Below are 27582 nucleotides of genomic sequence, written 5' to 3' on the forward strand. Positions count from 1 at the left end.
TAGGATGTGCTAGTCGTTCTCTGGTAAGAAAAGGTCTAGAGCACGCCTTTAATCCCAGCACTCGGGAGGTGGAGCAGGCGGACCTCAAGACCAGCCTGGTCTACAGAGCGAGTTCCAGGACAGCTTCCAAAGCTACAGAGAAACTTCTGTCTTGGAAAACAAAAAGCCGGGCACTGTTGGCGCACGCCTTTAATCCCAGCACTTGGGAGGCAGAGGCAGGCGGATCTCTGTGAGTTTGAGGCCAAGCCTGGTCTACAGAGCGAGTTCCAGGACAGCCTCCAAAACAATACAGAGAAACCCTGTCTGGAAAAAACAAAAACAAACAAAAAACCCCAAAAAGTAGTTAGGGGTTAAGACAGCTAGTCAATAAGAAGCCCTAGCCATCAGCCAACAGTTTTGTAATTAGTGTGTGGGACAAGTAACTCGGGCTACACTCCTCAATGTACATTTAGCAGGTAAGTCTCTGTTCTCAGAGAAGCCTGAAGGAGTCCCACTCATCCCTTGGAACTGGAGTTAAAGGCAGTTGTGAGGTCCCATGTGGTTGCCAGAAATCAGGTCCTCTGTAAGAACAAATTCTGCAAAATCTCCAGCCCTTCATGAGCATTTCCAAGCAGATTTGGTAAATCAAAGGCCAGTTTCAGCTACGCAGTGAATTGAAGGCCAGACTTTACTACATGAGTCCACAGAGAAATTACTAAAGTAATTCCCAAGTCAGGAGGAGAGTCAGCCAATGCTCTCAATCTACCATGTATGAATTATTTCTTGTATTCTCTCCGGCTATGGTGGAATAAAGCTAGAAATCAATGAAAACTGTAGAATCTACTATGCAAACTGGAGAGTGAATAACATTTGAATGTTGAGTCATTGAAAATGTAAAGGTTACTAAAGTTGAATGAAAACAAACCAGCATGCCAAAACCTATGGGGCACAATGAAATTACTGCACAGGGAAGTGCGTGGGTAGTTAGTCTCACATGATGCAGCAGAACAAATCTGCAGAAGTGGAAGGAGGAAGAGTCAATGAGATAGTTCTTTGACATAAAATCTGAGTGGCAAATGTGTAGCCAAATTCAGTACAGACATGAGCTACCATGCCTGGCCAGATTTTATGGAGTCATGAGTTGCAGGGATTATTTGTCACATCACATCCCGATTTATTTATTTATTTATTTAGAGACAGGATCTTTACTATGTAACCTTGGCTGTTCTGAAAATGGATGTGTAGACCAGGCTGACCTCAAATTCAAGAAAGAGCCATCTGCATCTGCCTCCAGAGTGCTAGGATTAAAGGTGTGTTCCACACCAGACAATATTCTTGCCCTTTTTTTCTTTTGTTTTTGGTTGTTTTGTTTTTCGAGACAGGGTTTCTCTGTAGTCCGGGCTGTCCTGAACTCGCTTTCTCTAGACCACTGTGGCCTTCGAACTCAGTGGTCCACCTGCCTCTGGATCCACCTTCCTGCCACCACTGTCTGGCTTCATCTTGCCTTTTTAAATTTGGGTTCCGGGAATCATGCTCAGGTCCTAAAGCTTGTGTGACAAGTGCAACTGATCAGTCCCATGCATTCTAACTTCTGAGCCTCGATTTCCTCATCTGTAACGAGCCTGTTTCAAATGGGACCTTAGTGAGGAGTAAATGAGGGGCAGGAGGATCACCATAAATTGGATTTACAAGTGAGACCATTTCAAAAAAACAAAGAATACATGCGACATGTAAGCCCCAGTTGCCTTTCCCCTTGTGCCCTCCAGATCTTCCAAGGAGTTTCCCGGGCTAGTGCGATCGCAGTACAACGTTCTCATTTACTTTGAATTATATATCGTTATAAATATTAACAAAGAAGACTTAAAAAGGACACCTTCGGGAAGGTCAGACGAAAGTACAAAAATTGTGTCGTGGCGCTGCAGTTTGAGGACGTACTCTGCAGTCGTCACGTGGTATCAAAATCGTAAGCAGTGCACGAGTCCGCGTCGACGACAGCCAGAGTCCATGCATCGGGAGGTTCACTTGGCTGGAGGACAAAGGACATGCTTGGCCAGGACCGGCCACTGAGTGCAGCTCCTCGTTCTCGCCACTAGAGGTCAGGAGGTCACCGCCTCAGAGTTGGAAGACGGGACTGTTGGGGCTGTGGGGTTGGCTAATGGCGGAGGGCACGGTGGAGACCAGGACGCGAGGGGGATGCCGATTCAGAAGGCGCCTTAGTTATTGACACAACTTTGGAATGACCTTTGTTTTTTGGTATCAAATTTCCCCTCTGCAACGCTGATGAGCCAGAAGCAAGACTTCTCGGAGGGCTTTTTCTTTTCGGTCTTTTGAGACAGGGTTTCTCTGTAGCTTTCGAGCTAGTCCTGGCACTCTGTAGACCAGGCTGGCCTCGAACTCACAGAGATCCGCCTAAGGCTTTTCCTTCCTGCAATGTGCTGTAGGTTTAGAAATGCCCCAGGATCCCAGGAAAATTCCACCACTTTTTGGTGGGTTCTTGCCTGGGCACTCACATGTGAGCCAACGGGCTTGAAGCCCTGTCTCCCACCCTGTCTGTCCCTGGGGTCTGAGGCCCAATCCCACTTAACTGCCTGGGGTAACAGAGGGATCCAGGTTCATGCCTCACCTGAGCTCTGTTCTCTTGCTGGGCCTCGGTCACCTCATGTCTAAAAGACTTGTGTATCTTCAGAAGGCTCCACTCCGAACAGGGCATCCGAATGGGCAAATACCGAATTACTCAGAGCTCAACCAGGTGCGTTGAAATACCTTCCTGGGGCACCCCAGAGCCTCCCATTTCTAGCTATATTGGGAAGACACCAGCCTTGACTCCAGGCTGGGGGTAGGGCAGCTGAGTTCCAGGGCTTGGCTGTGGTCTTTTGGCAAACCCTAAATGGCCCAGATGATTTCAAAGCCAGCTAGAGGGCGAGGCCCAGCCACTCAGCAGGGAAAGGAGTGCTCACCCTCAAACAGTTAAAGAGCTAGGGCTAAGTCTTGCCTCAGCTCCTTCCAGCTTGGTGGTCTTAGAAGTTTATCAACTTCTCTGAGACCATTTCATTTGTAAAATGGGTTGGCCAGGCCACCTACCACACAAGCCGACAAAGATTCAATATGAAGGTGCTGGCCAATTCAGTAACATTGGCATAGGCTTTTCAAGCGGGAAACCCAGTCTCTGTAAGCAACAGGTAGCCGGATAGAGACCCGTTTTCCCTGCCAAGTGGAGAAGGCTGGTGAGCAGTTTGGCCTAGAGTCATGACCTGGGTCCTTGTCTTAGCTGTAGGAGGGTGTTGGGCTTAGAGCAGGGCATCTTTCCTCTTAGAACCCCCATGCCTTGTTACCCAGTGATGGCTTGAACAAAACGGGGCTCTGAGATGATGGTGCAACTCCTTAGCCCTCCATTCCTCCTGTTTTCCTGGAGCCCCAGGTGGCAGGAGACATCTGGGGAATCAAGACTGAGATGTGTCCTGCCGTATCCCAGAAAGAGGCCAGAGCTCTCAGCTTCCTGGGGCAGAAGCCCTGCCCCCACCCCTTCCCCCAAACAAGGCTCTGTCTTCCACTGCTATACCTGAAGGCAACCCACTGTCTTGACAGGTCCACGATGTCATGGAGTCTTGCTGAGGGAACCAGGAAGGGAGAGATGGCGGGCTAGAGGGACACTTGCTTCTTTTCATGTTAGCAGGGTCCCTTTCTATCTCCCCTGAAGCGGAGGAAAAGGGACCTCTGCTGAGAACAGGAGCAAGACCACGTGGGAGAGCTTGGGCTTGAACCATCAACCTGTTTCCCTATAGTACTTGTACATATCAGGCCCAGCTCCTGCCTAAAAACCTAATGCTCTCCCAGAACAACCCTAGATCCCCACGGCTCCTGTCCGTGTCCCTGGCACCTTGCCCCAGGCTCCCTACTTTCTGTGTGGCTTTCTCTTAGCCCAGCTGGCTTTTCAAGGCTGTGCTGAGTGCTGACTCCCCCCAAGATGCCTTCCTTGCCCTCCACCCTCCAGCAGTCAGCAATACCCACAGCCCCGTAGACAGCCGGCTGGTCCTGTACGCCTCACCCTTTGTGGCAGTGTGCACACCCAGATTCCCTCCTAGACAGGGACTCCACGCAGGGAGCTCAGACTCTTCTGCCCACCAATGCCAGGCATGAGTAAGTTGGAAACTCCAGCTGGCTACGTTGTGTTGTCTGTCCTCAGTCCTAGGTTCCATCTGCCCATAGTCCTTCCTCTGTGGCCTCCAGGAAGCCAGAGCACCCCCACTTCTGTGGTGTTCCACCCCTCACTTCTAATAGGTCCTCACCCTAGATAGCCCTTCCTCTGGGCGGAGCTGAGGCTGGTCTTCCCAGCTCCAGCTCTCCTGGGCCCCAGGGGGTTGAAACAGGTCCAATGTTGTGTCTTCCTGTTCCTGACTGGGGGGCTGGGTGCTCTATGGCCTCCAAGCAGGGGCTGCAGTGGCTATGTCCGAGCAGACAACCTGGATCTTGGGCACTGTGAGGGCCACAGCCCTTGATGGCAGCTGAGAAAGCCCAGGGCAGGGCCTGTGTGGGCTGGGTGGCATGGGTGGGCGGTGGCACATGGGACAGTCAGTCGCTGAGCACAGCCCCTGGGAGCTCATTGGTGAGTGTGTGCCAGCGCTCAATCCTCTTGTCCTTGTTCTTCAGGCAGTCAAACCAGTGCTTCAGGCGCTCGCCCTTGGCATTGATGCCCAGAACCACTCCACCTACGGAAGAGGCCAGAGATTCAGTGACCCAGTGTCTGGGCCCTCCCCCCTGCCCAGCTGTGGGCGGACAGTTTCTGGCTTCCAGCCACACCCTGCCCACCTGACACAGGACTCAATGTCTTAGTCTTCCTCTACCAGGGACCACAGCAGTGTGGGGTAGGGTGCCATGACACATATTAGGGCCTGAAAAGGGCTACAATGGCCTACCGTGCACCAATGTCACACCCACCAGGAACTTGTGGTCACATGGGCTGTGAATCCAGCCCCAGGTGCTGACCATCATGATTCTAGGTCTTCCACCAACTGCTGTGAGCCCTTCCCAGGCCTCCTTCCCTCTTTGGGCCTGTCTCTTGTCATGTGAGTACATTTTCCAGAGTGTCTGAGGTCCCATTCACTATGGACAAGTGGTTCTTGGACCCATATATCTGCCCAGGACAGGCACATGACTAAGCAGCGTTTCCCTTGTATTCCTTACCAATGAAATCATTGGATTTTCCAATGTCATAATCCCAGACAGTGACCTCCAGGCTCTTCTTGGCCAGGTCTCCATGCTTGATCTCATAACAGAACTCCTGCTGGCCAGAAGAGGGAGTTAGAGTCAAGGCCGCATGGCCAAGAGGGGTCTGTGATGTGCTGAAGGGCGGGAGTGGTCAGTGTGCCTCTAGCTAGTCTGCCTGCTTCTGCCTGATGGGGACTAACCAGCCCCACCCCCAACCTCCCTCCCTTCTGTCCCAGAAGCTGCTCCCAGGTGCTGTGAGACCCCTGGCTGCAATTAATTGTCCAACACAGAGTCCCTGCCATCCTTCTCCCTTGTCCTCTGGGGCTGGCCTTGCTTCTCAAGCACCTGCTGTCCCCTCTGCCTTTGAGTCCTTGGTGATGAGCCAGGCCTGAGGAGCTCTACTAAGTGAAGACCCCCAAGTCTGGGTGCCGCCCTCTACTCTGAGGACCTGGGCACACACTTGCCCTGTGTGCCCTTTAGGCATTGTGCCATGGCCTTCTCATCTACAAAGTTCAAGCATGAGAACTGTGCAACTGAGTTCTAAAAGAAACTGCAAAAAGTCCCACAGTATTTCAGTAAGTTTGTGGTTTTTCTGTTGACTGTATTCACACCTGCTGGGGTGTCTTGAATTCTCACATCCCACCTAAAGGGTCTCCCTATTTTCTTCACATCTCCCTTCCCAACCCTGTCATCTAGAAGGGAACCCAGGAGTCACTCAACTTTCTCTTTTCACCCTTTCCCCCATCAACAAGACCTTCTAGAAGGTTCCTTAGTCCCATGAGTTTCCCCATTGCCTAACAGTCTAGTGGAGTCTTAGCCACCACAGCTGATGGCTTTTCTGGCAACTGCTCCCCATCCTCTCTTACCACTTTCCAGTTCCTACAGTGCCCCTTTGAAAACCAGGCCCCTCCAGACCCCCACCCAGCCCAGGGGAGCCCCACAGCCCCTCATGAAGCCCAGCGCCCCCAGCCTGGCCATACCTCATTGAACTCGGGGTTTAGTGTTTTCTTTTTCACTGCGGTCTTATGCTTGGATTTCTTGTCTACATCTGGCTTCAGGTATCTGGAATGATAACTGGGACAGTCAGAGGCTGGGCAAAGCTGGGGACTGCAGATAGTCCTAGCATGCTGCTATGGGGCTCTGCCCTGGAGACGCATCCCTGGCTACTTTGTCCTAACCCTGGAGTCCCCAGTGTGCCCACCCGTGGGCAACACTGAGGCGGCTGCATAGTTGCCCAAGCACACCAGCATCCCCAGAAGAGGGTGTTGTCTTTTCCCTAGACATCTGACCGTTAACACAGCTCGCACCCCCCACAGGAAATCCAATTTTGGAAAGCAAAGTTTGTCCCTGGTGGGAACTGTCATCTTTGTTTTGTTTTAGCAGGGGGTGGGGAGGATGGGGGACATTGCAGTGCTTGACACTGAACCCAAGATCTCATGCATATAAGGCAAATGCTCTACAAACTGTTCTCAGCCCCAGCACCAAGAGCTAAGAGCTTAAATATGCCCCCCCAATTTATTAAGAATTCACACACCACAAACTCCATTATTCTCAGGTATAAGATTCGGTTTTTCAGCGTATCCCTTGTGCTGGGCAAGCATCACTCCTTTGTTGGGGCCTCGTGGAAAGTTCTCTTTTGGCAGTTATCAGGAATGACTCCTCCATTCAGATGGCAGAACTTGTACCTCTCCTTCCTTAGGCTCCCCCACACCCCACCCTGAGGCAGGGTTTCTCGATGTACCTGTGGCTGTCTTAGAACTTGCTCTGTAGACCAGGCTGTCCTTGAACTCAGAGACAAGGAACTCCATCTGCCTCTGCCTCCTGAGAGCTGTGATTAAAGGTGTTAGGCCAGCCTGGTCTACAGAGTGAGTTCCAGGACAGCCAGGTCTGTTTCACAGAGAAACCCTGTCTCAAAAAAAAAAAAAAAAAAAAAACAACGATAAACAAACACATAGAAGGGCAGAGTAACCAGCCAAACGCAGAGGAAGCAGGATGTGCATGAGGTAACAAGCCATGAGTCATGTGGCAGTAAGTAAATTAATAGAAATGGGTTGTTATGAGCTAGTTAGAAACAAGCTTAAGCTAATGGCCGAACATTAACAATTATTAAAAAGTGTTTGTGTGGTTATTTGGGAGCTGGCTGGTGGGACAGAAAAGTCTGTCTACAGGTAGGGGATTCACACTTGCTGCCCAAGCACGCCTGTGTGAGTGTGGACACTCCCCTGATCTCTCTGCCTGGAGCACACATAGTGGAAGGAGAGAGAGGACTCCTATAATTTGTCCTCTAACCTCCGCATGCATGAGCATTTTTTTTTTTAGTCTCCTGGGATGGTTAGGATGACCCTGAACTCCTGATCCTCCTACCTCCACTTCCTAAGTGCTAGTATTACAATGGGACCATACATCCAGCTTCAAGTTGAGGCTCTGTTAGATACACAATACTGGCTTGTTAAAACAAAGATTACAAAGTACATGTTAACACAGGTTGGTGGTAAGGGAGAGAAATTAAGATGTATAGCAGTAAGCATTTCTGGGTTTGTTATTTGTGACATAGTCTTGCTATATAGTCTGGCTTCCCTGGTATTCAGTGTGTAGCCCAGGCTGGCCTTAAACTCCCTACCCTTTGCCTCTGCCTTCCAAGTGCTGGGATTTCATGTGTGCACAGCCTTGCCCGGCTTACGAATTATATGTTAGTGGCAGCTTTACACACAATCATCCAAAATGTAAACAACCTACATGCCCTTTAAGTGGCAAACTGATTAACAACAAACTCATGCTTTACATGCATGCTGAAAGCTTTGCAGCCGTATCAAAGATGGAGTCTCCAGTGTAAACACTGTGTGGGTAAACCTTGGACAAATCACTCATTGCAGGTGAAGCCCGGCCTGAGGCAGAATCCATCTGATGTTTCATGTGAAATCTGGGAAAGGCGATGCTCGTGGGATAGACAGACAACAGGACAGACAGATGCCCAGAGCTACTTCTGGGGCAAGAGCAAATCAGCTGGCTTTCTGTACCCGCTGGTCCTGGACCCTCAGATTCAATCAACTGAGGGTTAGATTTGGTGGTGCATGCCTGGAATTCCAGTTCTCAGAAGGTTGAGGCAGGAAGATTATGGGTTCATGGTCTGCCTGGGGTACTCCCCACCCCCAGAGAAAAGAAAGGAAGAAATTTCACCTGTACAAACCCTCTCCAGCCTTTCCTTGTCATTACTCAGAATAGATAATAAGTACTGACACGGTCCCAGTGGCAGGGAGCAGCCCCAAGCTGTGGAGGCATCCTGCTAGGGTTTCAGTTTGCCTGCCCAAGTTAGCACAAAGGGAGACCCCAGGTTCTGGGTCACCCTTCACATGACCCGGAGCTGGAGTTCACCCAGCGGATTGGCGCTGAACACAATTTAGAAGGTTCACGCCATGATGGTTCCGCATCTCATTTCTGTCTGAAGAGAAACGGAGTGTGGCGGGTGGAGGTGACAAACTCACTGACCTTCCAATCCTGCTGCTCCAAGCCTCCCTGTCTTCACTCAGGAATGCCCTGTGTGATTTAGGAAGTGCGGTGGGCCTCAGTGTCTGTGGAAGAAGGGGTCCAGGGCAATCTGCAGATCCCCAAGTCCTTACTTTAAATGAGCCGGCATCCGCACAGACAGCCTGCCGTGGACTTCTGAGTAGTCACTAGATCATGTGTGATACCTAAGCCACTGAAATGCTGCATACGGGCCATCATTCTGTTGCTTAGGGAATAATGACAAGGAAAAGTCTGCACATGCTCAGAAGAAAGCTTTTTTCTTTTTTTAGATTTTTAGAATTTATATGTCTATGTGAGCACCTGCATGTATGTGTGTGCACCATGTATACACCCAGTGCCCTCTGAGACCAGAAGAGGGTGTCAGAGCCCCTGGAACTGAAATTATAGGGAGCTGTGCGTCAAACTGAATTCTTCCCCAAGGCTACTCTCTGCAGAGTGTCCCCATGGCCCCAGATGACACACCATTGGTGAAGAGCTCCAAGCACTGAGGGTGTATTCTGTGGTACTGTCCCCTTCCTCTCCGAAAGGCCACAGCTTCTGCCTGCCTCCTGGATCTGAGTGCAGCCTAACCCAGCTATGTCTACTGTTGCAGGGCCCAGGCCACTGGTACAAACCCTAGCCAGTGTCTGCCCCTAGTGCTGCTGTCAGTGGTAGGGAGGGTACACACAGGGCTGGGCACACACAGGAAGACTTGGCAAAGGTCTCTTGCCAGCTCCCCTAGTCTCCTAGCACTGGCCCTGCCTCCTCCTCGGTTGTGAGCTTGGATCACTAGTGACCTGCACCCCTAGGCCCTAGGCTTGATCTCTAGTGCCCATGTCCACGTGTGGTGGTTCACACCTTCAACTGCAGTGGTCAGGAGGCAGGGGCAGCAGGATCTGGAGTTCAAGGCCATCCTTGGCTACGCAGTAAATTCAAAGGCAGCCTGGAATACATGTGACCATGTCCCCCGTCACCAAAAAGAGATGACAGTTCTCTCTCCTGGTGGGTGATCCTTCTGCAGGCTTCAGTTTCCCCACCTATGAAATGGAACGGCTGCACTCAACTCCGAGTCACCAAAGGCACACGGAAGAAAACACCGTGGTGAACAAAGCCCCATTGCTGAGGCAGCCCTCTTAGTGCTTGTTATGCTGGGCTCCAGCCATGCAGCACTCCAGTTCTTCCTGGGGAGCAGCGGAGCCAGGCACAGGCCTGGGCACACTCACGTTTTCACATAGGGGTCCGAGTAGCCGTTGGCGTCCATGGCAGCCAGGTGTGCACAGCGTACAATGCCCACCAGCAGGCCCTGCTTCTGGGAGCTGTACTTGAGTGAGATGAGGATGCGGCCTCGCTCCTCCAGGGACTTGTCCTCTGCCTTGTCCACCTGTAGGAGAGGGTGGTCACTCTGCTGTCCTTGTCTGCTTCCACCTTCTCGGAAGCAGCAAGGCCGTCCACAACCTAACTCCTCTAGTGTCTACTTGCTGATGCCCAGCGAGGCTTGGGCATACAGAGATCTGTGGAACCCACTTTACATCTCTCCCGAAGCTGTTTTTGCCTACAGCAGGAGTGAGTGGTAGTGACAGAGACGGCCTGGTCTGCAGGGCCTGATGCATTTGCCACCTGGGTAGGAAATCTGCCCCCCCCAGCCTGCTCTGCCTTCTTCACGTTCAAGCCTGCTCTGTGGACTTCAGCTCTAAGCTGTTGCCCTCCTCCACGTCTTTGCTGAGTTTAGCACACTCCCAGAAATTTTGCAGGGTGTTCCCCCCCAACAGCTTAAATGACAGAGCTTTGCTATCTTCCGAGCCCCTTGGCTGGGAGCCTTGTGGCAAGACGCCCAGCCCCTCCCACTTTAGGGTGAAACTTTAGCTCTGGGCCTCCACATCCCACCCCTTCATGTCCTGACAGCTGGAGTCTTCTCCTTCCCATCATCCCCTAAAGTCATCCAGACATGCACAGTTAGGAGCCCATGTCCCCTGAGGGTTCCTCCTCAGGATCTGCCAGGTTCTTCTTTTATAGGCTCAGCTTTGCCTACAGCTGTGCTCTGCTTGGGACTGACCCGGAGTCCCCATGTGGCCAGGTCCAAACCTTCCTGGAGATGAGAGTCCTGTGAGGCGAGGAAGGGAGGCCTGTGACCCACAGGCCTTTCTCCACATTTCATGCCTAACTGATCCCAGCGTTCACCCTGAATTCAAATACAGCCTTGGAATCCTTCTCAACCCAATGCTCGACAGCCATGACCAATGCAGGTGTGTGATTCTGGGCTCTGCATGGAGTCTATGTGAGCAGGGATGGTTTCAAAGGCAGATGACATGATCATACTTTAGAGTGTTTCATTTGACCACCACTGAACAGGTATTTACGTAGAATAAGTAATGTTGAGTATAAAATCTAAAACCACCGAAATGTGTTCTTAAAACCAGAGTGACTATCATGAATGTCACCCCTGTGGTCACTGTGGTATCTCCAAGCTGGCCAATGAGCAACATAGTAAATTCAAGGGGGCCTTAGCAATGGCCAAAGTATGCCTTAGGAATATTCACAACACACATGCATCCAAATTCACAGACATGTACACACACTTACACACAGTGTGCACATACACTCCCTACTCATTCATGCATTCATGTTCACAGAGAGTCTTGGGTTTTTGTTTTTGTTTGTTTTTCAAGTCAAGGTTTCTCTGTGTAGCCCACGCTGTCCTGAAACGCACTCAGTAGACTAGGCTGGCCTTGAACTCAGATCCACTTGCCTCTGCCTCTCAAGTGCTGGGATTAAAGGCATGTATCACCACTCCCTGCCAGTCTTGTTTATATCTGAGGTCAGAACTCAAGGACCACAAAGTACCATAGGAGCTGGTAGTGCCTTTCTGGGAGGTGGGCCATTTGGAAAATTTGGGTCACCCCTGGCAAGTGACTAATACATTATATCAGCAAAAATTCTACCACTACACATGCACCTGAGTGGAGAGAATGACATGAGAATACAATCTGAGAAAGGCTCGTACAACGGCAGTGTCTCAGCTACAGGGTGTATTCCTAGGGCTAGGCTTAGGCCTAGCTTGCTGAGTGGCCATGTCCCAGGCTCCAGTCCCTGCCAAGCCTAGTGTGCAGGGGCTAAAGTCTAGGCTTTCTCCTCACTGCTGTTCCCTTGGCTCAGGATTTGGGGAGACAGTCACGTCCAGAGCATTAGGTGGTGGAGGGCTTAGCCCCTCATGGTCCTGACTCTGCCCCTCAGCCCCTGTAAGCCAGATGAAGGACAGGTGAGGAGAGAAGGTGGGCACAAGAGGGATTGGAAAAATGCAGACACCAAGACTCTGGGAGGGCTCAGTTGCTGAAGGCCAAGGCAACTGGGGCCAAATTAGTGCTGACATGGTGCCGAACACGCACAATGTCTAGGAAAGAATTATCCTCTGGGTGTCTCATGGTGGTCCCCACCTAACATGCTCCTAGTGAATGGCTCCCTCCTCCATCTGTGCCCTAGGCCCCAGACCCGGAACTGCCCTGCAGCAGGCCTTTGTCCCCACTGGCCCCATTCTATCTGGTTCTTGACTCCAGCCCTTACGTCCCTCTCTCTTTGCTTCTGGCCATACTGAGCCCAGAGGGCAGGGAGCCTGTTAAGGCACCGCCATGCCCTGCCTCGTGACACAGGCCTGTGCTCTTATATTTCTGATTGTGAGCCTAGCCTTTAACGGCTGAGCCATCTCTCCAGCCCCAGGCCTGTGCTCTTAGCTACTGAGGGAGCTAAGACAGGAGGATCAAGATTTCACTGCCAATCTGGGCTACAGAGCAAGTTCAAAGCCACCCTGGGGAACTGAGCAAGACTCTTTCCTATGAAAATTAAAAGTGGGTGGGGAGATGGCTCAGTCAGTCAAGTGTAAGTTTGGATCCCCATAATCATTGGAAATCTGGGCACAAATCTGTAACCCTATCATTGGGGGAGACAGGATAATCCTAGCACACTGTCTAGCCAGGTCAGTTAGTGAGCACTGGGTTCAGTGGGAGACCCTGTCTCAAAGAATGAGATGGAGAGCATTTGAGGAAGACACTCCGTGATGAATGCAGGCCCATACGTACACACATCTATCCAGTTTTACACTTACAATTTGTAAAAGTAAAATTTAAAAGGGCTGAGGATATAGCTCAGTGGAAGAGTGCTTGCTTACACACATGAAGTCTTAGACTTAACCCCAGCACCACTGGAATCGTAACATTGGCTTAGCAACGTCTAAGGAAGGGGAAATAATTCCCTGCCACTTCTGTGACATCCCCTTCTAGGCTTGCCCCCTCCACTGTGCTCTTTGTTCTACAAATTAGCCCTGCTCCTGTGCCATCAACAGGTAGCAAGTCTCTTCTATGTCACTGCAATGGTGCCTAGAACATCTGCACATAGTTGAGCTCAGTAAACTCTCATTTATTTGGCTGGGGTTGCTAGAAACTTCCTCCACTCACCGGCAGCTGCTTCTCCAGGCAGATGCTGAACGTCTTGGTGTGGTTGGGCTTCAGCTTCTTCAGGGGCACTCGAGTCTCACCGATGAACTCATTGTGGCGGAATTTGTCCTCATCACACACGGAGATCCTGGGGGCGATTGGCTTCCACAGTCAGTGGGAATTCGTAAGTGGTAGGGTGTCCCCAGGTGGGGTGTAGGCACAGGGGCCCTCACCCACCTCAGGGTCTTTCGGATCATGTCCTCATCCGTGATCCCGTAATAAGTGAGGGTCTCGTTCCATGTGGGGTTCAGAGTGTTCCTTAGAGTTTTTGTTCTGAGCTTATTTGCCTGGAAAAAGAGAGAGTCATCTTATTGGTCCTGAATGAGTACGGCCCAAAATCTGGCCAGCCTGCTCCCTCCACCCATGGAAACACTGTCTGACCCAGTGGAGGGGACCTGAGGCATAATGTGAAACTGACAGTGTTAATTAGCTAATTTAAAAACAGCAAGCTTATTGGAGGCATGTGAGTGGCCCCTACAGTAGCAGACGTCTTTGACAGCAAAAGATAGCCAAGAGAGACAGGACCAGCACAGCTGGGAACTCAGCTAACTTCAGACACAGGTCAGGGGCCTCAGCAGGGGAAGTAGGCAGCCTCTAGTTAGAAAGGAAAGAAAATGACTGTTCCCAGAATGGACGGGATGGCATCTTGACTTCTGGTCCAGCCAGTGCAACCTGTCTTGCTGATGACCAATGGAACAGGTAGGTGATGGTGTGTTTTAATGGCTAAGCTGTGGGAATTTGTTGAGGTGGCCACAGAAAGCTAATGTGAGGAGCATCCTGACCCCAAGCCCTGGTGACAACAGCAGGGTAGAGGTGATGGTTATGGGATGGTTCTGCATGGGGTGGGAATGTTAACTCTTTCCCATTAGGAAGCTGAAGTGTCCAACTTGATAGGAGTTAGCTTAACCAAAGCTGCCCCCCAGTATAAAAAGAGTCACTTATCAAGACTGGCCATGTCCCAAAGCCAGTGGTACAACTGGACCACTTTCCAGAGTCACCTGATATCCCCGTTACTCAGGCTGTTCATTTTGCCTGGGATCTATGTTTTCTTAGGGAAAGCCTTGTGGGTGGAATATTGCCTCTGTGTTTCCATCTGCTTGCTGGGCCACCTGGCAGAGGAGTAGGAACAGGGGTTCTATGGTCAAATAAACCAGGCTAATGCTACCTACTCAGTCTTCTTTATGAAGCCACAGAATGGCCCATCAGCACATTGAAAGCTCTGACAGGTCCTGCCATCAGAAACACATTTAACAGTATTTCCTTTTTAGGCAGATGCTATGCACCCCTTGGCTGGCCTGGATTTCACTATGTATGTAGAGCAGTCTGACTCACAGGGATCTGACTGTTTCTGCCTCCTGAGTGTTGCAAATAAAGGTGTACACCATCACACCTGACCCCATAGAGTCCGTCCCCTCCCCATATAATATTAAGCTTAGGCTAAAATGGCTTTATATGAAAAGTAACCTGAACATTCTCTGGCGCCCATGTAGCAGATAGGTAATGGATTCACGAGGTCCCAGGAGGCCATGAGTGCCAAGTCAGTGCCATGTTCGGGGCATAAACCCTCACCTTGCTGGCTCCGGGCAGCAGGTGTAGTTTGACGTAGGGATCAGCCAGTCCATTGTGGTCCATCGGCTTCAGGCCCTGAGCGGTGACCAGAAAAGGATGGGAGTTGAGAACAAGGACACACGGGCCTGCTGCCTGGGCCTCCTCCGACATCTCCCCAGACCAAACACTGCTGGATTAAGCTCCCCTCTCCCACACTTTGTCCCCAGGCCCTTTCACTTTATACCTTCTTGACAACTGAACCCCGACGACACACCTCACTCTGAACTTGGGGAGTCTGGTCTCTCTTCCCACTTTCTGGACACCACTCCTTGTCGTGGCTTCCTTTTCTGGCCCCAAGTCTCCATGATTTGGCTATACACTCATCCTCACGTTCCTTGTGGTAGCTGGGAAAGTATCCTGTTCTAAGTCTGAGATGGCCATTCCCCTAGGCATTTGCTAGCTGATATGCCCAGAAGTCACAGGCTGCCTGCCATGGAGGGTCCTCCCACAAGATGGCACTCCTTGCTAACTTTGATTTCAGTTGCCAGCCCAGGAATACACAGCCCACAGGAGGGGGACCCACAAGGGCCTCAGCTAGCCTTCTGGGAATTGTTTTATTCCTTTCAGTGGTGAAGGCCCACAGGGCTGGGGCAGCAGTAGAGGTGTGCATGCCTACATTCCAGACGGTTGGGCAAGAGATGGCTCAGCTCCTGGCCAGAAGCCCCAGACCTTTCTCCCAGGCGTAGCTCTATGGGCTCGGAGGAGCTTCCAGGAAGGGCCCCACCCGTTATTTCTCTTCTGCTGTGGCCCCAGGCCCAGGTTTGGGAGTCAGCACAGCCCATGCACTTCCTAGTTAGTGGACCAGGCACTTCACAGCTAAAGACCATTTCCACAGTCTGAGTGGAACAGAGCAAGGAGAAATGCATCTGCAGGGCTAAGGGGTGCAACTTTCCTCCCCTGCCCCCACCCAAGGTATCAGAGAAGTAGCTGGGGTAAGGGTGGGGATTTAAGCCAGGTCCAGAGCTGGCTTGGCCTGGAGCAGTGTGTGTGCCTTGGTGATGGTGGCCTTTCAGGCCCAGCTAGCTTTCCCCAGTTCCTCACCCTAGAGAGTAAAGAGCATGTGTCCTGGGGTCTGCCCTGCAGCATGACAGGCTGTCAGTGCTCAGCCCGAAGAAGAGGGACAGACACCAGCTGGTGAAATGGCCTGGTGCACAGGGTCAGAAACTGTATGACTTTGTACCTACAAGGTCCCTGGAGACAGTGAGGAGGGGCAGCTTGGGCCAGGCAAGGAGAGGCAAGGGGAGACAGGCAGCTGTCTGTGGCAAGGAGTTTCAGTTTGGCAATCTGAAAAGGCTCTGGGATGGACAGTGGGAACACAGCCATTTGGGTGGACTCAGCATTCCGCTGCTAAGTTTCACGTGTATGATATTTTATCACAATTAAGAAGTAATGGCCGGGCGTTGGTGGCTCACACCTTTAATCCCAGCACTAGGGAGGCAGAGTCAGGCGGATCTTTGTGAGTTCGAGGCCAGCTTGGTCTACAAGAGCCAGTTCCAGGACAGCCTCCAAAGCCACACAGAGAAACTCTATCTTGAAAAACAAAACAAAACAAAAACAAAAAAAGAAATAACATTGTTGCCAGGCAGTGGTGGCATATGCCTATAAGCCTTTAATTCTAGCAGTGAGTTTGAGGCCAGCCTGGTCTACAAGCTACACAGAAAAATCCTGTCTCAAAAGACAAAAAGAAAAAAACAAAACAAAACAAAAGCAAAAAACCAACCAACCAAAAACCAAAAAACAGCAAGCAGGCTGAGCAAGCCAGGAGGAGCAAGGCAGTAAGCAGCACCCTCCATGGCCTCTGCATCAGCTCCAGCCTCCAGGTTCCTGCCCAAGCTTCTCTGGATGATAAACTACAAGCAGGAAGATGAAACAAACCTTTTCCTTCCCAGGTTGCTTTTGGTCAGTGTTTTATCACAGCAACAGAAAATTAGTTGACACCAAGTGAGAGTGCAGCCTGGGGAGTCCATATCCCATGAATTCCCCAAGAGGCTCTGCGTTATGAGCCCCCTTCAGATTACACTCTGGATCCCCTTTGGGGCCCCAGTATTTCCCAGGCCTGTTCCCTTTTTTCGTAGACATATACAGAGAAGAACAGGACCACCACAGTTCAGAGGCCTTTGATCCCCACCTCTGAGTACACCAGAACCCATGTAAATCTGTGCACATAGACAGACAGACTGACAGTCAGACGCAGACAGACAGACAGACAGACAGACACACACACACACACACACACACACACACACACACACACCTGGAGCAGGGAGAAGGCAGCAGGAACCCCAGGCTTTGGGAACGGGGAGGAAAAGCTGGGGTGTCACTAGAGTGATCTGGCAGTTGGTCCCCAAGCAAGGACAAGCTCTGCTAAGCCAGGGGGAAGGGGAGGAGCTCCGCCTGGTCCTGCAGCCCGTCTCCACTTTTCCAGGCTGGAGTCACCAGGAGCTCCTCTCTGTTCTCTAGGCTATCACAGCCTAAAGGTGCCAGCGGAGTGGGCAGAGACACAGGGTCAAGTGACTGGTGACTGGGCCTTCAAGTTCCCAACATGGGCCCCAAGCCCAGTGTAGACAGTTCGCACACTACACTTGCCCATGGCCGTCCACATGAGTGACCCCGGCTGAGTAGGGGTATGTCGTGGGTTGTCCCTCTGGGCAGGCACAGAGCAGAGGTGGGTGGGAAAGGGGCTCAGAAAGATGCTGCAGGTCAGGGTTGCTGGGTGAGGCCTAGGCCTGGCAGCACTTGGAAGCTACTCCATGTGTGCTGGGCTGGCTCAGGCCCTTCCACAGCCCTACTGGGGTCTCTACCGGCCACATGGGCCCTTACCTTTCTGGAAAACATCAACTTTGGCACCTTCCTCCCAGAGGGAGCAGTGTGAAGGGAACAGTGAGGTTGAGAACACGCAACAGACACAGGTTCAAGAGCAGATCCACAGGGAGACCAGGGGACAGGACCTGAGCAGGTCACCCTGGGTCTGCAGATGTCCATGACTCCCCTCTGCAAGGCTCACAGGGCCTCTGATGCTCAGGCCCAGTGGCTCCCACCATGCCTGGGGCCTAGCTCTCTTGGGTGGCACCTGCACTTTCAGCATAGTAGTTGCTTAGGGGCTTCAGGGAGCCTGGGGGCTAGAACTTTGGAGTGGGAAGATCCAGAGAAGGTAGCATCCAATCAACCCCCCACCCCCACGCACACTGAAAGACAGGCCCTCTACTTCTTCAGTGACCCCTCCCAGGTTCTAGAAGCTGCCTGGCCCTCTGCAGCTCCCACCCTGTCTCTTTCTGAAACTCCTTTCCCCAAATGCTTTACTGGGCAGGACCAGTCTTGGAAGTGGGCTGCTGTACCCCACATAGCCGGGACACCAGGAAAGCTGAACAGAAAAAACAGGCAGAACCCCGCCCCCGTCCTGAAGCTGGAGCTCGGCTGGCACAGGGCCTACCTTGGCCTTGCTGATGGAGCAGTGCAGTGCGCTGTTCTCCTGGTCATACAGCAGACTGAAGTCCAGCGTACCCAGGGCGGCTATGGGAGAAGGAGATGGGGGTCACACGCTAGCTGGAGGGGAGGAGCAACACCCTCCCCTCCGTGGCTTCAATAGCTGCATTATTATTACTTGATGTGTGTGTATTTGCACATGTGTGTGCACATATACATGTCAGGATATGTATGTGGTGGCCAGAGGACAACTTGCAGTTTTCTTCTTCCACCGCGTGGGGTGTGGAACCTTAACTCGGGCCCCCAGAGCTGGCAGCAGGATCATCTCGCTGGCCCAACAGTCACACTGCTTTCAAGATTAAAAGATTTATTTGGTGGTGTCTGCTTTAGTCCCAGCACTTGTGAGGTAGAGGAAGGTAGATCCCTTTGAGTTTGAGGGCAACTTGGCCTACACAGTGAGTTCCAGGTTAGCCCACCTAGTCTACAAAGCGAGTTCCAGGTTAGTCATAGCTACAAACTAAGATCCTGTCTCAAAAATAAACATATAAATAAATACAGTTTATTTGGAAGAAGAACCATAAGGTAAATAAGTCTTATCACAGTCCTCAGAATATGTGAACACGGGGGGAGGGGGGGGGGCTGGAGAGGCAGCTCAATGGTTAAGAGCACTGGGTGCTCTTCCAGAGGTCCCAGGTTCTATTCCCAGCACCACATAATGGCTCACAACCGTCTGTAACTCCAGTTCCGGGGGACCTGACTCTCACTTCTGGCTTCTGTGGGCACCAGGATTACATTTGTTCACAGATGTACATGCAGACATAATAACCATACGAATAAAATAAATATGAGCAAATACATAATTAAAAGAAGAAAGTGTGAACGTGAGTCTGTGGAGGAGCTGGTTTCCTGGCACGCTCCTATGGTGCACAAGTGACAGTCCCTGACACAAACCCCAACAGGACAGTCTCTGCCCCCACGGACACTAGCTGTGTCCAGCTTCTGTCTTCAGGATGCTGCACAAACTAAAAGGCAAACTCATTTTTGCTTCTAAATGGCTGGAATTAGATAAAGCAAGAAAAATACGGTTACAGCAAGGCTTAGCAGAACCACACAGAGATGGCCCTAAATCCACTTTAAATTACACATATGACTTCTGTGTGGAGTTTAAGGGAGTGGACAGATCCAAGGTGCTGAGGAGCACTGGCAGTTGACTTAGGGTGGAGGCACAGGTTCAAATTGACTATCACTAGGCCAATCCCCTGCCTCAGGAATAAAGCAAAGATGCAGACAGGAGTGTGGTTCAGGGGCAGATCACTGGCCTAGACACTGCAAAATAAAACAAACACTTCAAGTTCTACCAAAGACAGCAAAAGTCTGCATGTGTTACCAGCATAACTGTTCTTTCCAGGTAACAGGTGAAGGTGTAGGGGTGTGCTATTCACTAACTTCTGGGCTGGGGAATCCCGCTTAGTAGTAGAGGCCCTAGGTTCAAATCCCAGCAAGAAAAGTTAACCAATAAAGAATGTTACTGTATTCAGCTCAATGGTTGTTGACAACGGAGCAGCTACAATATGCCAACTTCTTTATCTATCTCTCCCAATGAAACACTCAACCCTCAGAGGGACAACATCCTGCCACTGTTAGATGAGGAGGTTCAGGGACTCTGGGTGGATCACCTAAGCCCCACAATCACAACTAGGTAGGTGGCTCAGAAAGAGGCTCTCAAACCTCAGTTTGCACTGTCTGTCTTGTCCCATAGTGTGCTATTGTGAACCAGATGGCTTGAGTCCCCTCACACAAGCAACGACACACAGTGGTATAAGAAGGCAGTGGACAGGCGGAGGCTGCAGGACCTGACCAGTCTGAGTGGCTGACTGCTGATTGAGCCCCAGGTGACAAGTGACACTGCAGCTCCCTGGTCTCCCTGGTCCTGAGAGATCCTCAGTGGGCAGTGACAAGCCAGCTGGGTCCTCATGCTGCTGCTCTCTCTCGATCATCAATAAGCCCCAAGGGCCAGGCAGAGAATGCAGCAATAACTGGGTTCAGCTGCCACCTTAGGAACAGTCACTTGCTGCAGCTGTGGCCTGCCATGTCCTGAGGGTTCCCAGGGTCTGAGTGAGGGAAACTTTTGAAGTCCCCAGACAGCAAGATACACATTCTTAGATAGCTCCAGACCCCTGATTTGCTCCCAACTTCTGGACAGGTCACATCATTGTCTTGTGAACCAAGAGCCATGAGAGCTTCAAAAGGGACTCTGAGCCACAGTGTGCACTGGGCTATCATAGGAGGCTTCTTGGAGGAAGTGATGCCTCGCCCGAGACAGGAGGAATCAGCGGATAGTAGTTGCCAGTAGTATGAGGGACTTGGAGGGGCCATCATAACCGTAGGCAGCTGGCAGATGGAGTTGATGGCTGAAGTGGTGTTGGGATGAAGGAAGGGCTGGGCCCTGTCCCCATCAGGGTGCGGCACTGGATCTTAGGTGGATTCTGAGTGAACGTGCACCTGAACTGTGCCTGCCTTTAGTAACAAAGGCAGGCCACATGACAGCCTTTGTGTCTGGACGGAAGTGGGCACATCAAGGGCTCTTTGTTCTGAGATACATGTGGAACTGTGTCAGGTTCCCTACATCCCAACAAGGTGATGGTCTTGTCTCTTTCCTGGGTGCAGTTGTGAGTGTGGAGGATGCCATCTGCTGCTGCACTCTACAGGTTCAAATCCCAGCTCAGCATGTCTTTGCTGTGTGACTTCGGACAGCTTCCCTCAGTTTCCTCATCTGCACCCTGAAGACACTGTGACTACCTCCTGGCATGTGGTTATGGGAACAGCAGACACACTCTGATGTTGCTTTCAGAGCTCTGAGTCTGCCTCTCTAAGGACTTTCTGGAAGGGACTACCCTAAACTGGATCACCTTCTCCCTGCCTTTGATATAGAAAGGGTCACTTAATCATTTCTGTGTAAGTGGAGTCATTGTTATGACTACAAGGATTCTGCTGTGGGTCACAGTCACAGCCAAACAGAGGATGTGAGGTGACTGCTCCACCTCACTTTCCTGCCTCTACTCCTACCTCTGGTAGCACAAACAGCTCTTTCTTTTGTAAGCCAGGTAATAACAGTGAGAACTGTGTTCAGACTAAGAGTCCCTAGGTCTGGAGTAAGCTGCAAGTATCTTCCCCTAGTGGGAAATGCATCCATTAGCAATGACCACACTGGGGCCTTTGCCAGAGCAGCTCTCTCCCAACAGGCGAGCAAGTGAGGATGTTGTGGGTGAGGGTGCTACAGATGAGGACACCAGAACTGAGGATGCTGAGGGTTGGGATGCTGTGGAATACTGAGGGTGAAGAGACTGAGGGTAAGTATCTTCAGGGTTAGGATGCTGCAGGAGAGGATGCTGAGAGCGCGGATGCTGCAGGTGAGGTACCATGGATGAAGATACTGAGGATGAGGATGTTGCAGGTGAGCATCCTGAGGGTAGGGATGCTGCAAAGCACCATTACCTTTACTGCAGTCACCCAGCCGGGCTTCTGCAACATCATTCTGCAGAGCTGATGGTTTCACATGACAGTCAGTTTGCATGCCATCCAGTTCAGGCTACCTGCTTCCTGATGACCTCACCCTGAGGACACTACCGCAGGCAACGGGGGACCAGCAGATGGTCAGGGCTCATGGTGGAGCTACTCAAATGGTTTTGCCGTCCAGTTACTTCCCAGTAGGAAGGATTTGGTGTGATACCCCATGTTACAGCACACACTCTGTGATGTCTGCCTGTGTCCCAACCCCAGAGGACAAGTCAGGGAACATGCCTCTTGGGACACTAACATCTGTTATCACCACCAGTGAAGAAATAGTGTGCCCAGTGTGTGACCAGGAAAGGACTGATAAATGTCTAGTGCCACTGAAGTCCGAAAAGAAATTCTACCTTGTCATTAGAAGCTCGGTCATCATTTTCAGAAACTGCATGAGTGGAGGAGCTGCCTTAGGGACACATGACCCAAAATTCACCCTTTCTTCACCATTTGGTGTAACTGAGGTCCTGAAGCTGCAGCTGGGGAGAGGGGGGAGGGCAGGGCTCAGCAGGAGAGCCCTTATCTCCCAAGAACAGGGCCCTGGGCTCTTGCCTCAGCAATGGGGTGGGGACTCACTGCTAAGCTGAAGGGCCTGAGCAGGGTGACAGTGGTGATGGTGGGGGCAATGGCAGGGCTCAAAGGACAAGAGAGAGTGCCTTTCTATGAGCCCCAGGATCCTGAGGGCCCTGCCCTCAGAGCCACTCAGATCACGTGCAGTTGATGAAAGTTTACATCTTTGGAAAAATAATGAAGGTTGGTCACTAATGGGCCTCCGAGAGTTGTCACCAGCTTGCTGATAATTATAGCGCTTTAATGGGGCTAATTCAGAGAGAAACAAGCTCAGGCCCCTGTTGCTTCCTCCAAGGCTGAGTGTTTCCCAGCAGGGCCTGTGCAGACAGACAGCTGGCCATGGCCTTGGTCTGCACTTGAACTCTCTTGGCCCATTCAACCCTGGGAATCAGAAATCAGTCCTTTTTGTTTTGTATTTGGGAGAAAAACCATCAGCCTCTACAATAGTTCCCCTGGAGCCTGTGGGAGGCTCAGTGAGTAAAGGTACTTACTTTTGCAAGCCTGATGACCTGAGTTCAACCCCTGAGATACTCATAGAAGTGGGAAACTCAACTCCTCTACATGTATGCTGCGGCACACACACGCACCCATTCACATCACAATACACAATTAATAATACAATAAAAAGCTGGGTGGTGGTGGCGCATGCTTTTAATCCCAGCAGAGGTAGGCGGATCTCTGTGAGTTCGAGACCAGCCTGGTCTACAGAGCAAGTTCCAGGACAGCCTCCAAAGCCACAGAGTAACCCTGTCTCAAAAAACAAATGAACAAACAAAAAACCCAAGAACCTTTCTTACTTGGTAAGAAGTCATAGAAAGCTATGGAGCCTGGTTTGGAAGCTTCATAGGTGAGGAAACAGGCTCTGCACTTGGTAGGCACTGTGGGTGGGATGCAGAGGACTAAGTGATACGCATCTGCTTCACGAGCCTGGAGGCAGAGCTCAGACTTCGGCATCTCTACTCCCTTGCTTCAAGCCATTCAAAAATTCACCGCAACCAAGACAAGCTCTGACCGCCTTGGTTTGGCATGTAAGCTTTTCTTTCCACGCACTTTGACCTCATCATGCTTCCCTTGTCCGTGTTTCCTACACGTTGGTTCCTTTATTGCCCCTCAGTACCCCCTTTCACTCCGCTAGCCTTCTTCCCCTCCCCCAGCTTCAGAGCAGTGGCCTCTGGGGATGTTTGCCTCCCATCCCTCACTGCTGGTCCTCTTGCTGGGTTTCTGAGAGCATCCCAAGACCAGAGGCTGTGTGTGGTCCAGCCCATGCTTGACCCTCTGCAACCCCCGTACGGTGCCCGACACACAGTGGTATTGCACTGTTGAATGTGAAAGAATATGACGATGTCTGGCCAGAACACCACTGAGGCCCACGGAAGTTCTGGGTGACAGAAGAGGCCACATAAACCAGTAACTAGGGTCTGCCCATGCCCAGGAGAACCTTCCAGGCAGACCCAACAATGGTTCTCCACTTCCACCTTGCTCCAGACCTCTGTGGGCACCTGTCCTGACCTAGCTGAGTGAGTCATTTGGGAACAGACACGTGATGCAATTCTAGCCAATGAGACAAAAGGACAGGCCTCCTGGGAACTTCTAGGAGAGATTTTCTGGATCCTAAACATGACAGTAGAAAAAATATTTAAAATCAAATCTAGGACCTTATTGCTATATGTGATGCCTGGACCCACAGCAGCCACCTTGGATCATGAGGGTCCTGTTCAGCTGGTGGAGAGTAAGAACATCACTGTGACTATGTTTTACATCTGGTGTTCCACCCATCTGCCCTTGGGAATAGGAAATCTGCCCTGATTTTCAGCCCAAGAGGAAAGAGCTGGCTGATTGGAAGGACTGACAGAAGCCTTGTCACCAGGGCTGCTGGAGGGCTGATCCAGTGTACCCTGGTGTCTGCAGCAGGACCTTTGCTGCCCTGCTGGGCCGAGCTTCTCCGAATTGATTTCATGGTACTTGCAACCCAAAGCCTCTTAGTCATTGTAGCTTCGGGGTCTGGGTTCCCTCTGCAGATGGAGAGCAGGTAGCTCGGGCCATCGGAAGGAGAGGCCTAGGGGGATGCTGTGTCTCTTTCACTGGCCTTCTAAGCTCAGCAGGGAATGTAATGTGTGTGTGTGTGTGTGTGTGTGTGTGTCTGTGTGTGTCTGTGTGTGTGTGTTCGTGTGCCTATGCTCAAACACTTTGAGGTAACCAGCAAAGGAAGGGTTTTTAAAGAGGAGAACAGGGCTAAGTAAACAGGCTGTTTTTATCCTCTGCTTGGACAACAGAGCAACCGCCCTCATTTCTTTTTGTCTGAACAGATAATCCAATAATTAGAGCAGCAAATAGCATAACCCTGGCTAAAGCCATAATGAACCATCTGGCTTGAATCACTTAGGCTTATTCTAAGGGATCTGGTTGTCAGAGCTCAGAGGGAGCACAGCCTTTGGTACCAGGTACAGGGTGGTCTTGCTCAGTGTTTCCTCACTGATGAAAGCTACGATTATCATGCTCTCAGCCCGATGAGATGCAAGCCTCCTGCCTCAACCTCATACTCACTTCCTCAGCTCTGCAGCCTCCAGGCCTCTTCTCCACACTTCCTTAGTATGTCACAGTGATCTGGGTGTGGCCAGCCCCCAGGATCAGTGAGAAAACTGCATCTAGGACTCGGCTCATGTGAGCCTGGCCCCAGCTAGGCTACCTGTGGCTGAGCCCACAGACTCAACATGGTTCCCATTGCAACACGCCCCGCTGAAACAGTATTGTGAAAACACTGTGGAGTTGACTATCAGGAGATGGGGCTTCTGGTTTGCTTTATTCTTTCTGGTGGGTTCCAAGATAGCCAAAATGACTCGGTTCCTCCCCTCTTGGCTATGTCATCCCCGGGCCTCTGTGGCACCTGGAGTGTGGCTTGCAGCTCAGGCACAAGCTTCATGCATCTGCTCACTCCCCTGGCTGTGCCTTGTCAGGCTGGAAATGGGGACTGCTTCCTATCCTTTCCTCCCAGGATGGTTCTGGATCCCCCAGGGGCTGACTGCGGTCCTACTTAGAACCTTCCCCCAGAGGCCAGTCAGCCTGGATCCTCGCACAGAGTGCCAGCAACTGGGCAAGGAAGTAAGTCCAGGGCACAGCTCTGCAGACTTTAATAAATGATGCCCACCCAGTTTTCCGAAGTCTGCAGGACATCGGAGGGTGAGGCTCCCCAGCCACTATGCTTGGAGGTCCAGGCCTAGAAACACACAGGAGGCACTGTTCCTAGCTAGGGCTTGATCCACCTCTGTTGATGGGCTCCCTGAAGTGAAACGAGGTGTCTGTTTCCAGGGTGGCACTGTGAACTCCGAACCTCAGCTTTCAGAGACAAATGTTAATGCTGGGGAAAAGTCAGGCCCTAGCTCAGAGGCCCGGGAGAACTCCCAGGACACGCACAAACCACCAGTGTTGCACCCAGGAGGGGCTGCTTTTGCCTTGGCACTATGCCACAGTCCCATAGCGCCCATGACTAGGTTTTGAGATCTAAGTGAATCAATCAGCTTGGAGTCACAGCTGGGCTGGGGCTCTTTCATGGAGCGACCACCACTCCACCCCCAGTAAACTCATTGGACTCTAGCTGCAACCTCTTCCCTCCTTGACTTCCTGGATGGTCCTTGGTGGGCCGGGCCAGGCACCCTCACGGACTACACAAGACGCCAGGAGTGCTCTTGGCCTGGCTCGGGAGGCTCTGGTGTCCGCTGTTTCCCTGGGGCTTTGTCCCGAAGGAGAGGGCGCGGCTGGAGACCCTCCTGCCCCGGGGAAGGCGGCGTAACAGGTGGAGGAAGGTCCTCGGCCAGGGCCAGCACCGCGGTGGGGTCTGTGGACGCAGGAGGAAGAACCGCCAAGGTTTTTCCAAAGGACAAGCGGCCCGCGGTCCTGCTCCACGGCCCGCACACGAGCAAAGCTGCAGCGCGCTGCGGGCCCGGTGGCCCGCCCTAGTCACCACAAGGTCCCCAGCTCGCCCGGTAACCTCTCCGGGCGACTCGCAGAGGGCTCTGGGGCCGGGAGCCACCGCGCGGCCCGCAGCAACTGGTGTCTTCCCCGGACGCAGCTCCGCCCTTCCCGGGAACAAAAGCCACCGCCCGCGCTGGAGCTCCTGGCGCGCGGGCCGAGAAGGGGTGCGGGGCACGCTCAGGGGAGCGGAGGCCTGGAAACGGGGCGCCCCCAGAGGACGCCCCCAAACTTCCCAGCTCTCGCGTGCGGGTGTGCCCGGCGGCAGCGGCGCATGCCCTACGGGGAGCCAGTGCGGGGAGGGGGCGCGCGGCGGGAGACTGGGAAACTTACTGCAGTCGTCCGACTCATAGCCGTCGGCGTCCGGCTCGTCCTCAGGGGGCTTGGCGGGCGGCCTTGAGGGGCTGGGACCAGGGCTGGGGCTCGGGCTGGCACCGTAGGCTCCGAAGAGCTGGTCCACATCCTCGTCGTCGTCGCGGCCGCCGTCGGAGGGGCTGCGGGGACCGGCGCTGGTTGCGGGTGGGCGCGCGGGGGCGTCCGGGGGCGCGGTGGCGCGCGGTGTAGCGGTGGGGGGCAGGCCCCTCGGGAAGCGGGGGAAGTAATCGGAGATCTGCTTGATGGGCCGGATGGGCCCGGGACACACGTCGATGGCCATATGCTCCTGGATGCTGATGGTCGCCTTCTCCCCGCGCCGCCGGAGGGTCATGCAGGCAGCGCCGCTGCGCGCGGCCCGGCTCGGCGCCTGTGTAACCCTGGCCCGGGGGCAACTCAGCGGGTACCGCGGGGCTCGGCGGGGGCTGCGGGCATCGCTGGCATGGCCCCCGGACGGCTCTGACGCGGTTGCTGCTTGCTTGGCGGCGGCTGGTGCGAGTGAGTGTGGGGCTGGCAGCAGGGGGCGGGCCCAGCCCGCGTCACCCGGCAGCAACCAAGCGGTGAGTGTGCGGGCTGTGCGCGCGGGCGGGCGGGCGGGCTGGCGGGCGCAGAGCGAGCGAGCAAGGAGCGAGGAGCGAGCGAGCCAGGAGAGCAACCACTCACTGGCACTCACACGGCGCGCGCGCGCACACACACACACGCGCGCACACACACGCGGGAGACGCGCAGGGCCACCCTCAACCTTCCCTCACTTAACACTCGCATGCCATTCTTTCTCCCGTGTGCCAGTCATGGTGGTGGTGGGGTTTGCATTCACTCTTGCAGGACATGTGCAGGTGTGTGGGGGCATTGCAAACACACACAAACGTGCGTAGAGACCCTCGTGAAAATGGTCACCCATTGAGTT

General features: G+C 52.5%; 1 protein-coding gene across 1 annotated transcript; it reads right to left on the reverse strand.

The window, feature by feature from the left end:
- Positions 1–1648: 1648 nt before the first annotated feature.
- Positions 1649–27210, reverse strand: Doc2b (double C2 domain beta). The gene is made up of 9 exons (XM_005067390.4): positions 26637–27210; positions 18211–18290; positions 14742–14816; positions 13350–13459; positions 13134–13260; positions 9912–10069; positions 6165–6246; positions 5161–5257; positions 1649–4685 (listed from the first exon to the last, which is right to left on the reverse strand). The coding sequence occupies exons 1-9, from the start codon at positions 27007–27009 to the stop codon at positions 4549–4551; spliced, it is 1239 nt and encodes a 412-aa protein (XP_005067447.1). The 5' UTR covers positions 27010–27210; the 3' UTR covers positions 1649–4548.
- Between the last annotated feature and the right edge of the window lie 372 nt (positions 27211–27582).

The sequence above is a fragment of the Mesocricetus auratus genome, unplaced genomic scaffold (assembly GCF_017639785.1).
Source record: "Mesocricetus auratus isolate SY011 unplaced genomic scaffold, BCM_Maur_2.0 Super-Scaffold_100007, whole genome shotgun sequence".
NCBI lineage: Eukaryota > Metazoa > Chordata > Mammalia > Rodentia > Cricetidae > Mesocricetus > Mesocricetus auratus.

Coding starts and splice junctions, on each gene's coding strand:
- Doc2b (XM_005067390.4), bottom strand. CDS start 27,009: ATGACCCTCCGGCGGCGCGGGGAGAAGGCGACCATCAGCATCCAGGAG. Junction 13,460..14,741: donor TGCTGCCCGGAGCCAGCAAG/GTGAGGGTTTAT, acceptor CTCTTTTTCCAG/GCAAATAAGCTCAGAACAAA. Junction 6,247..9,911: donor TCGGACCCCTATGTGAAAAC/GTGAGTGTGCCC, acceptor TTATCATTCCAG/ATACCTGAAGCCAGATGTAG.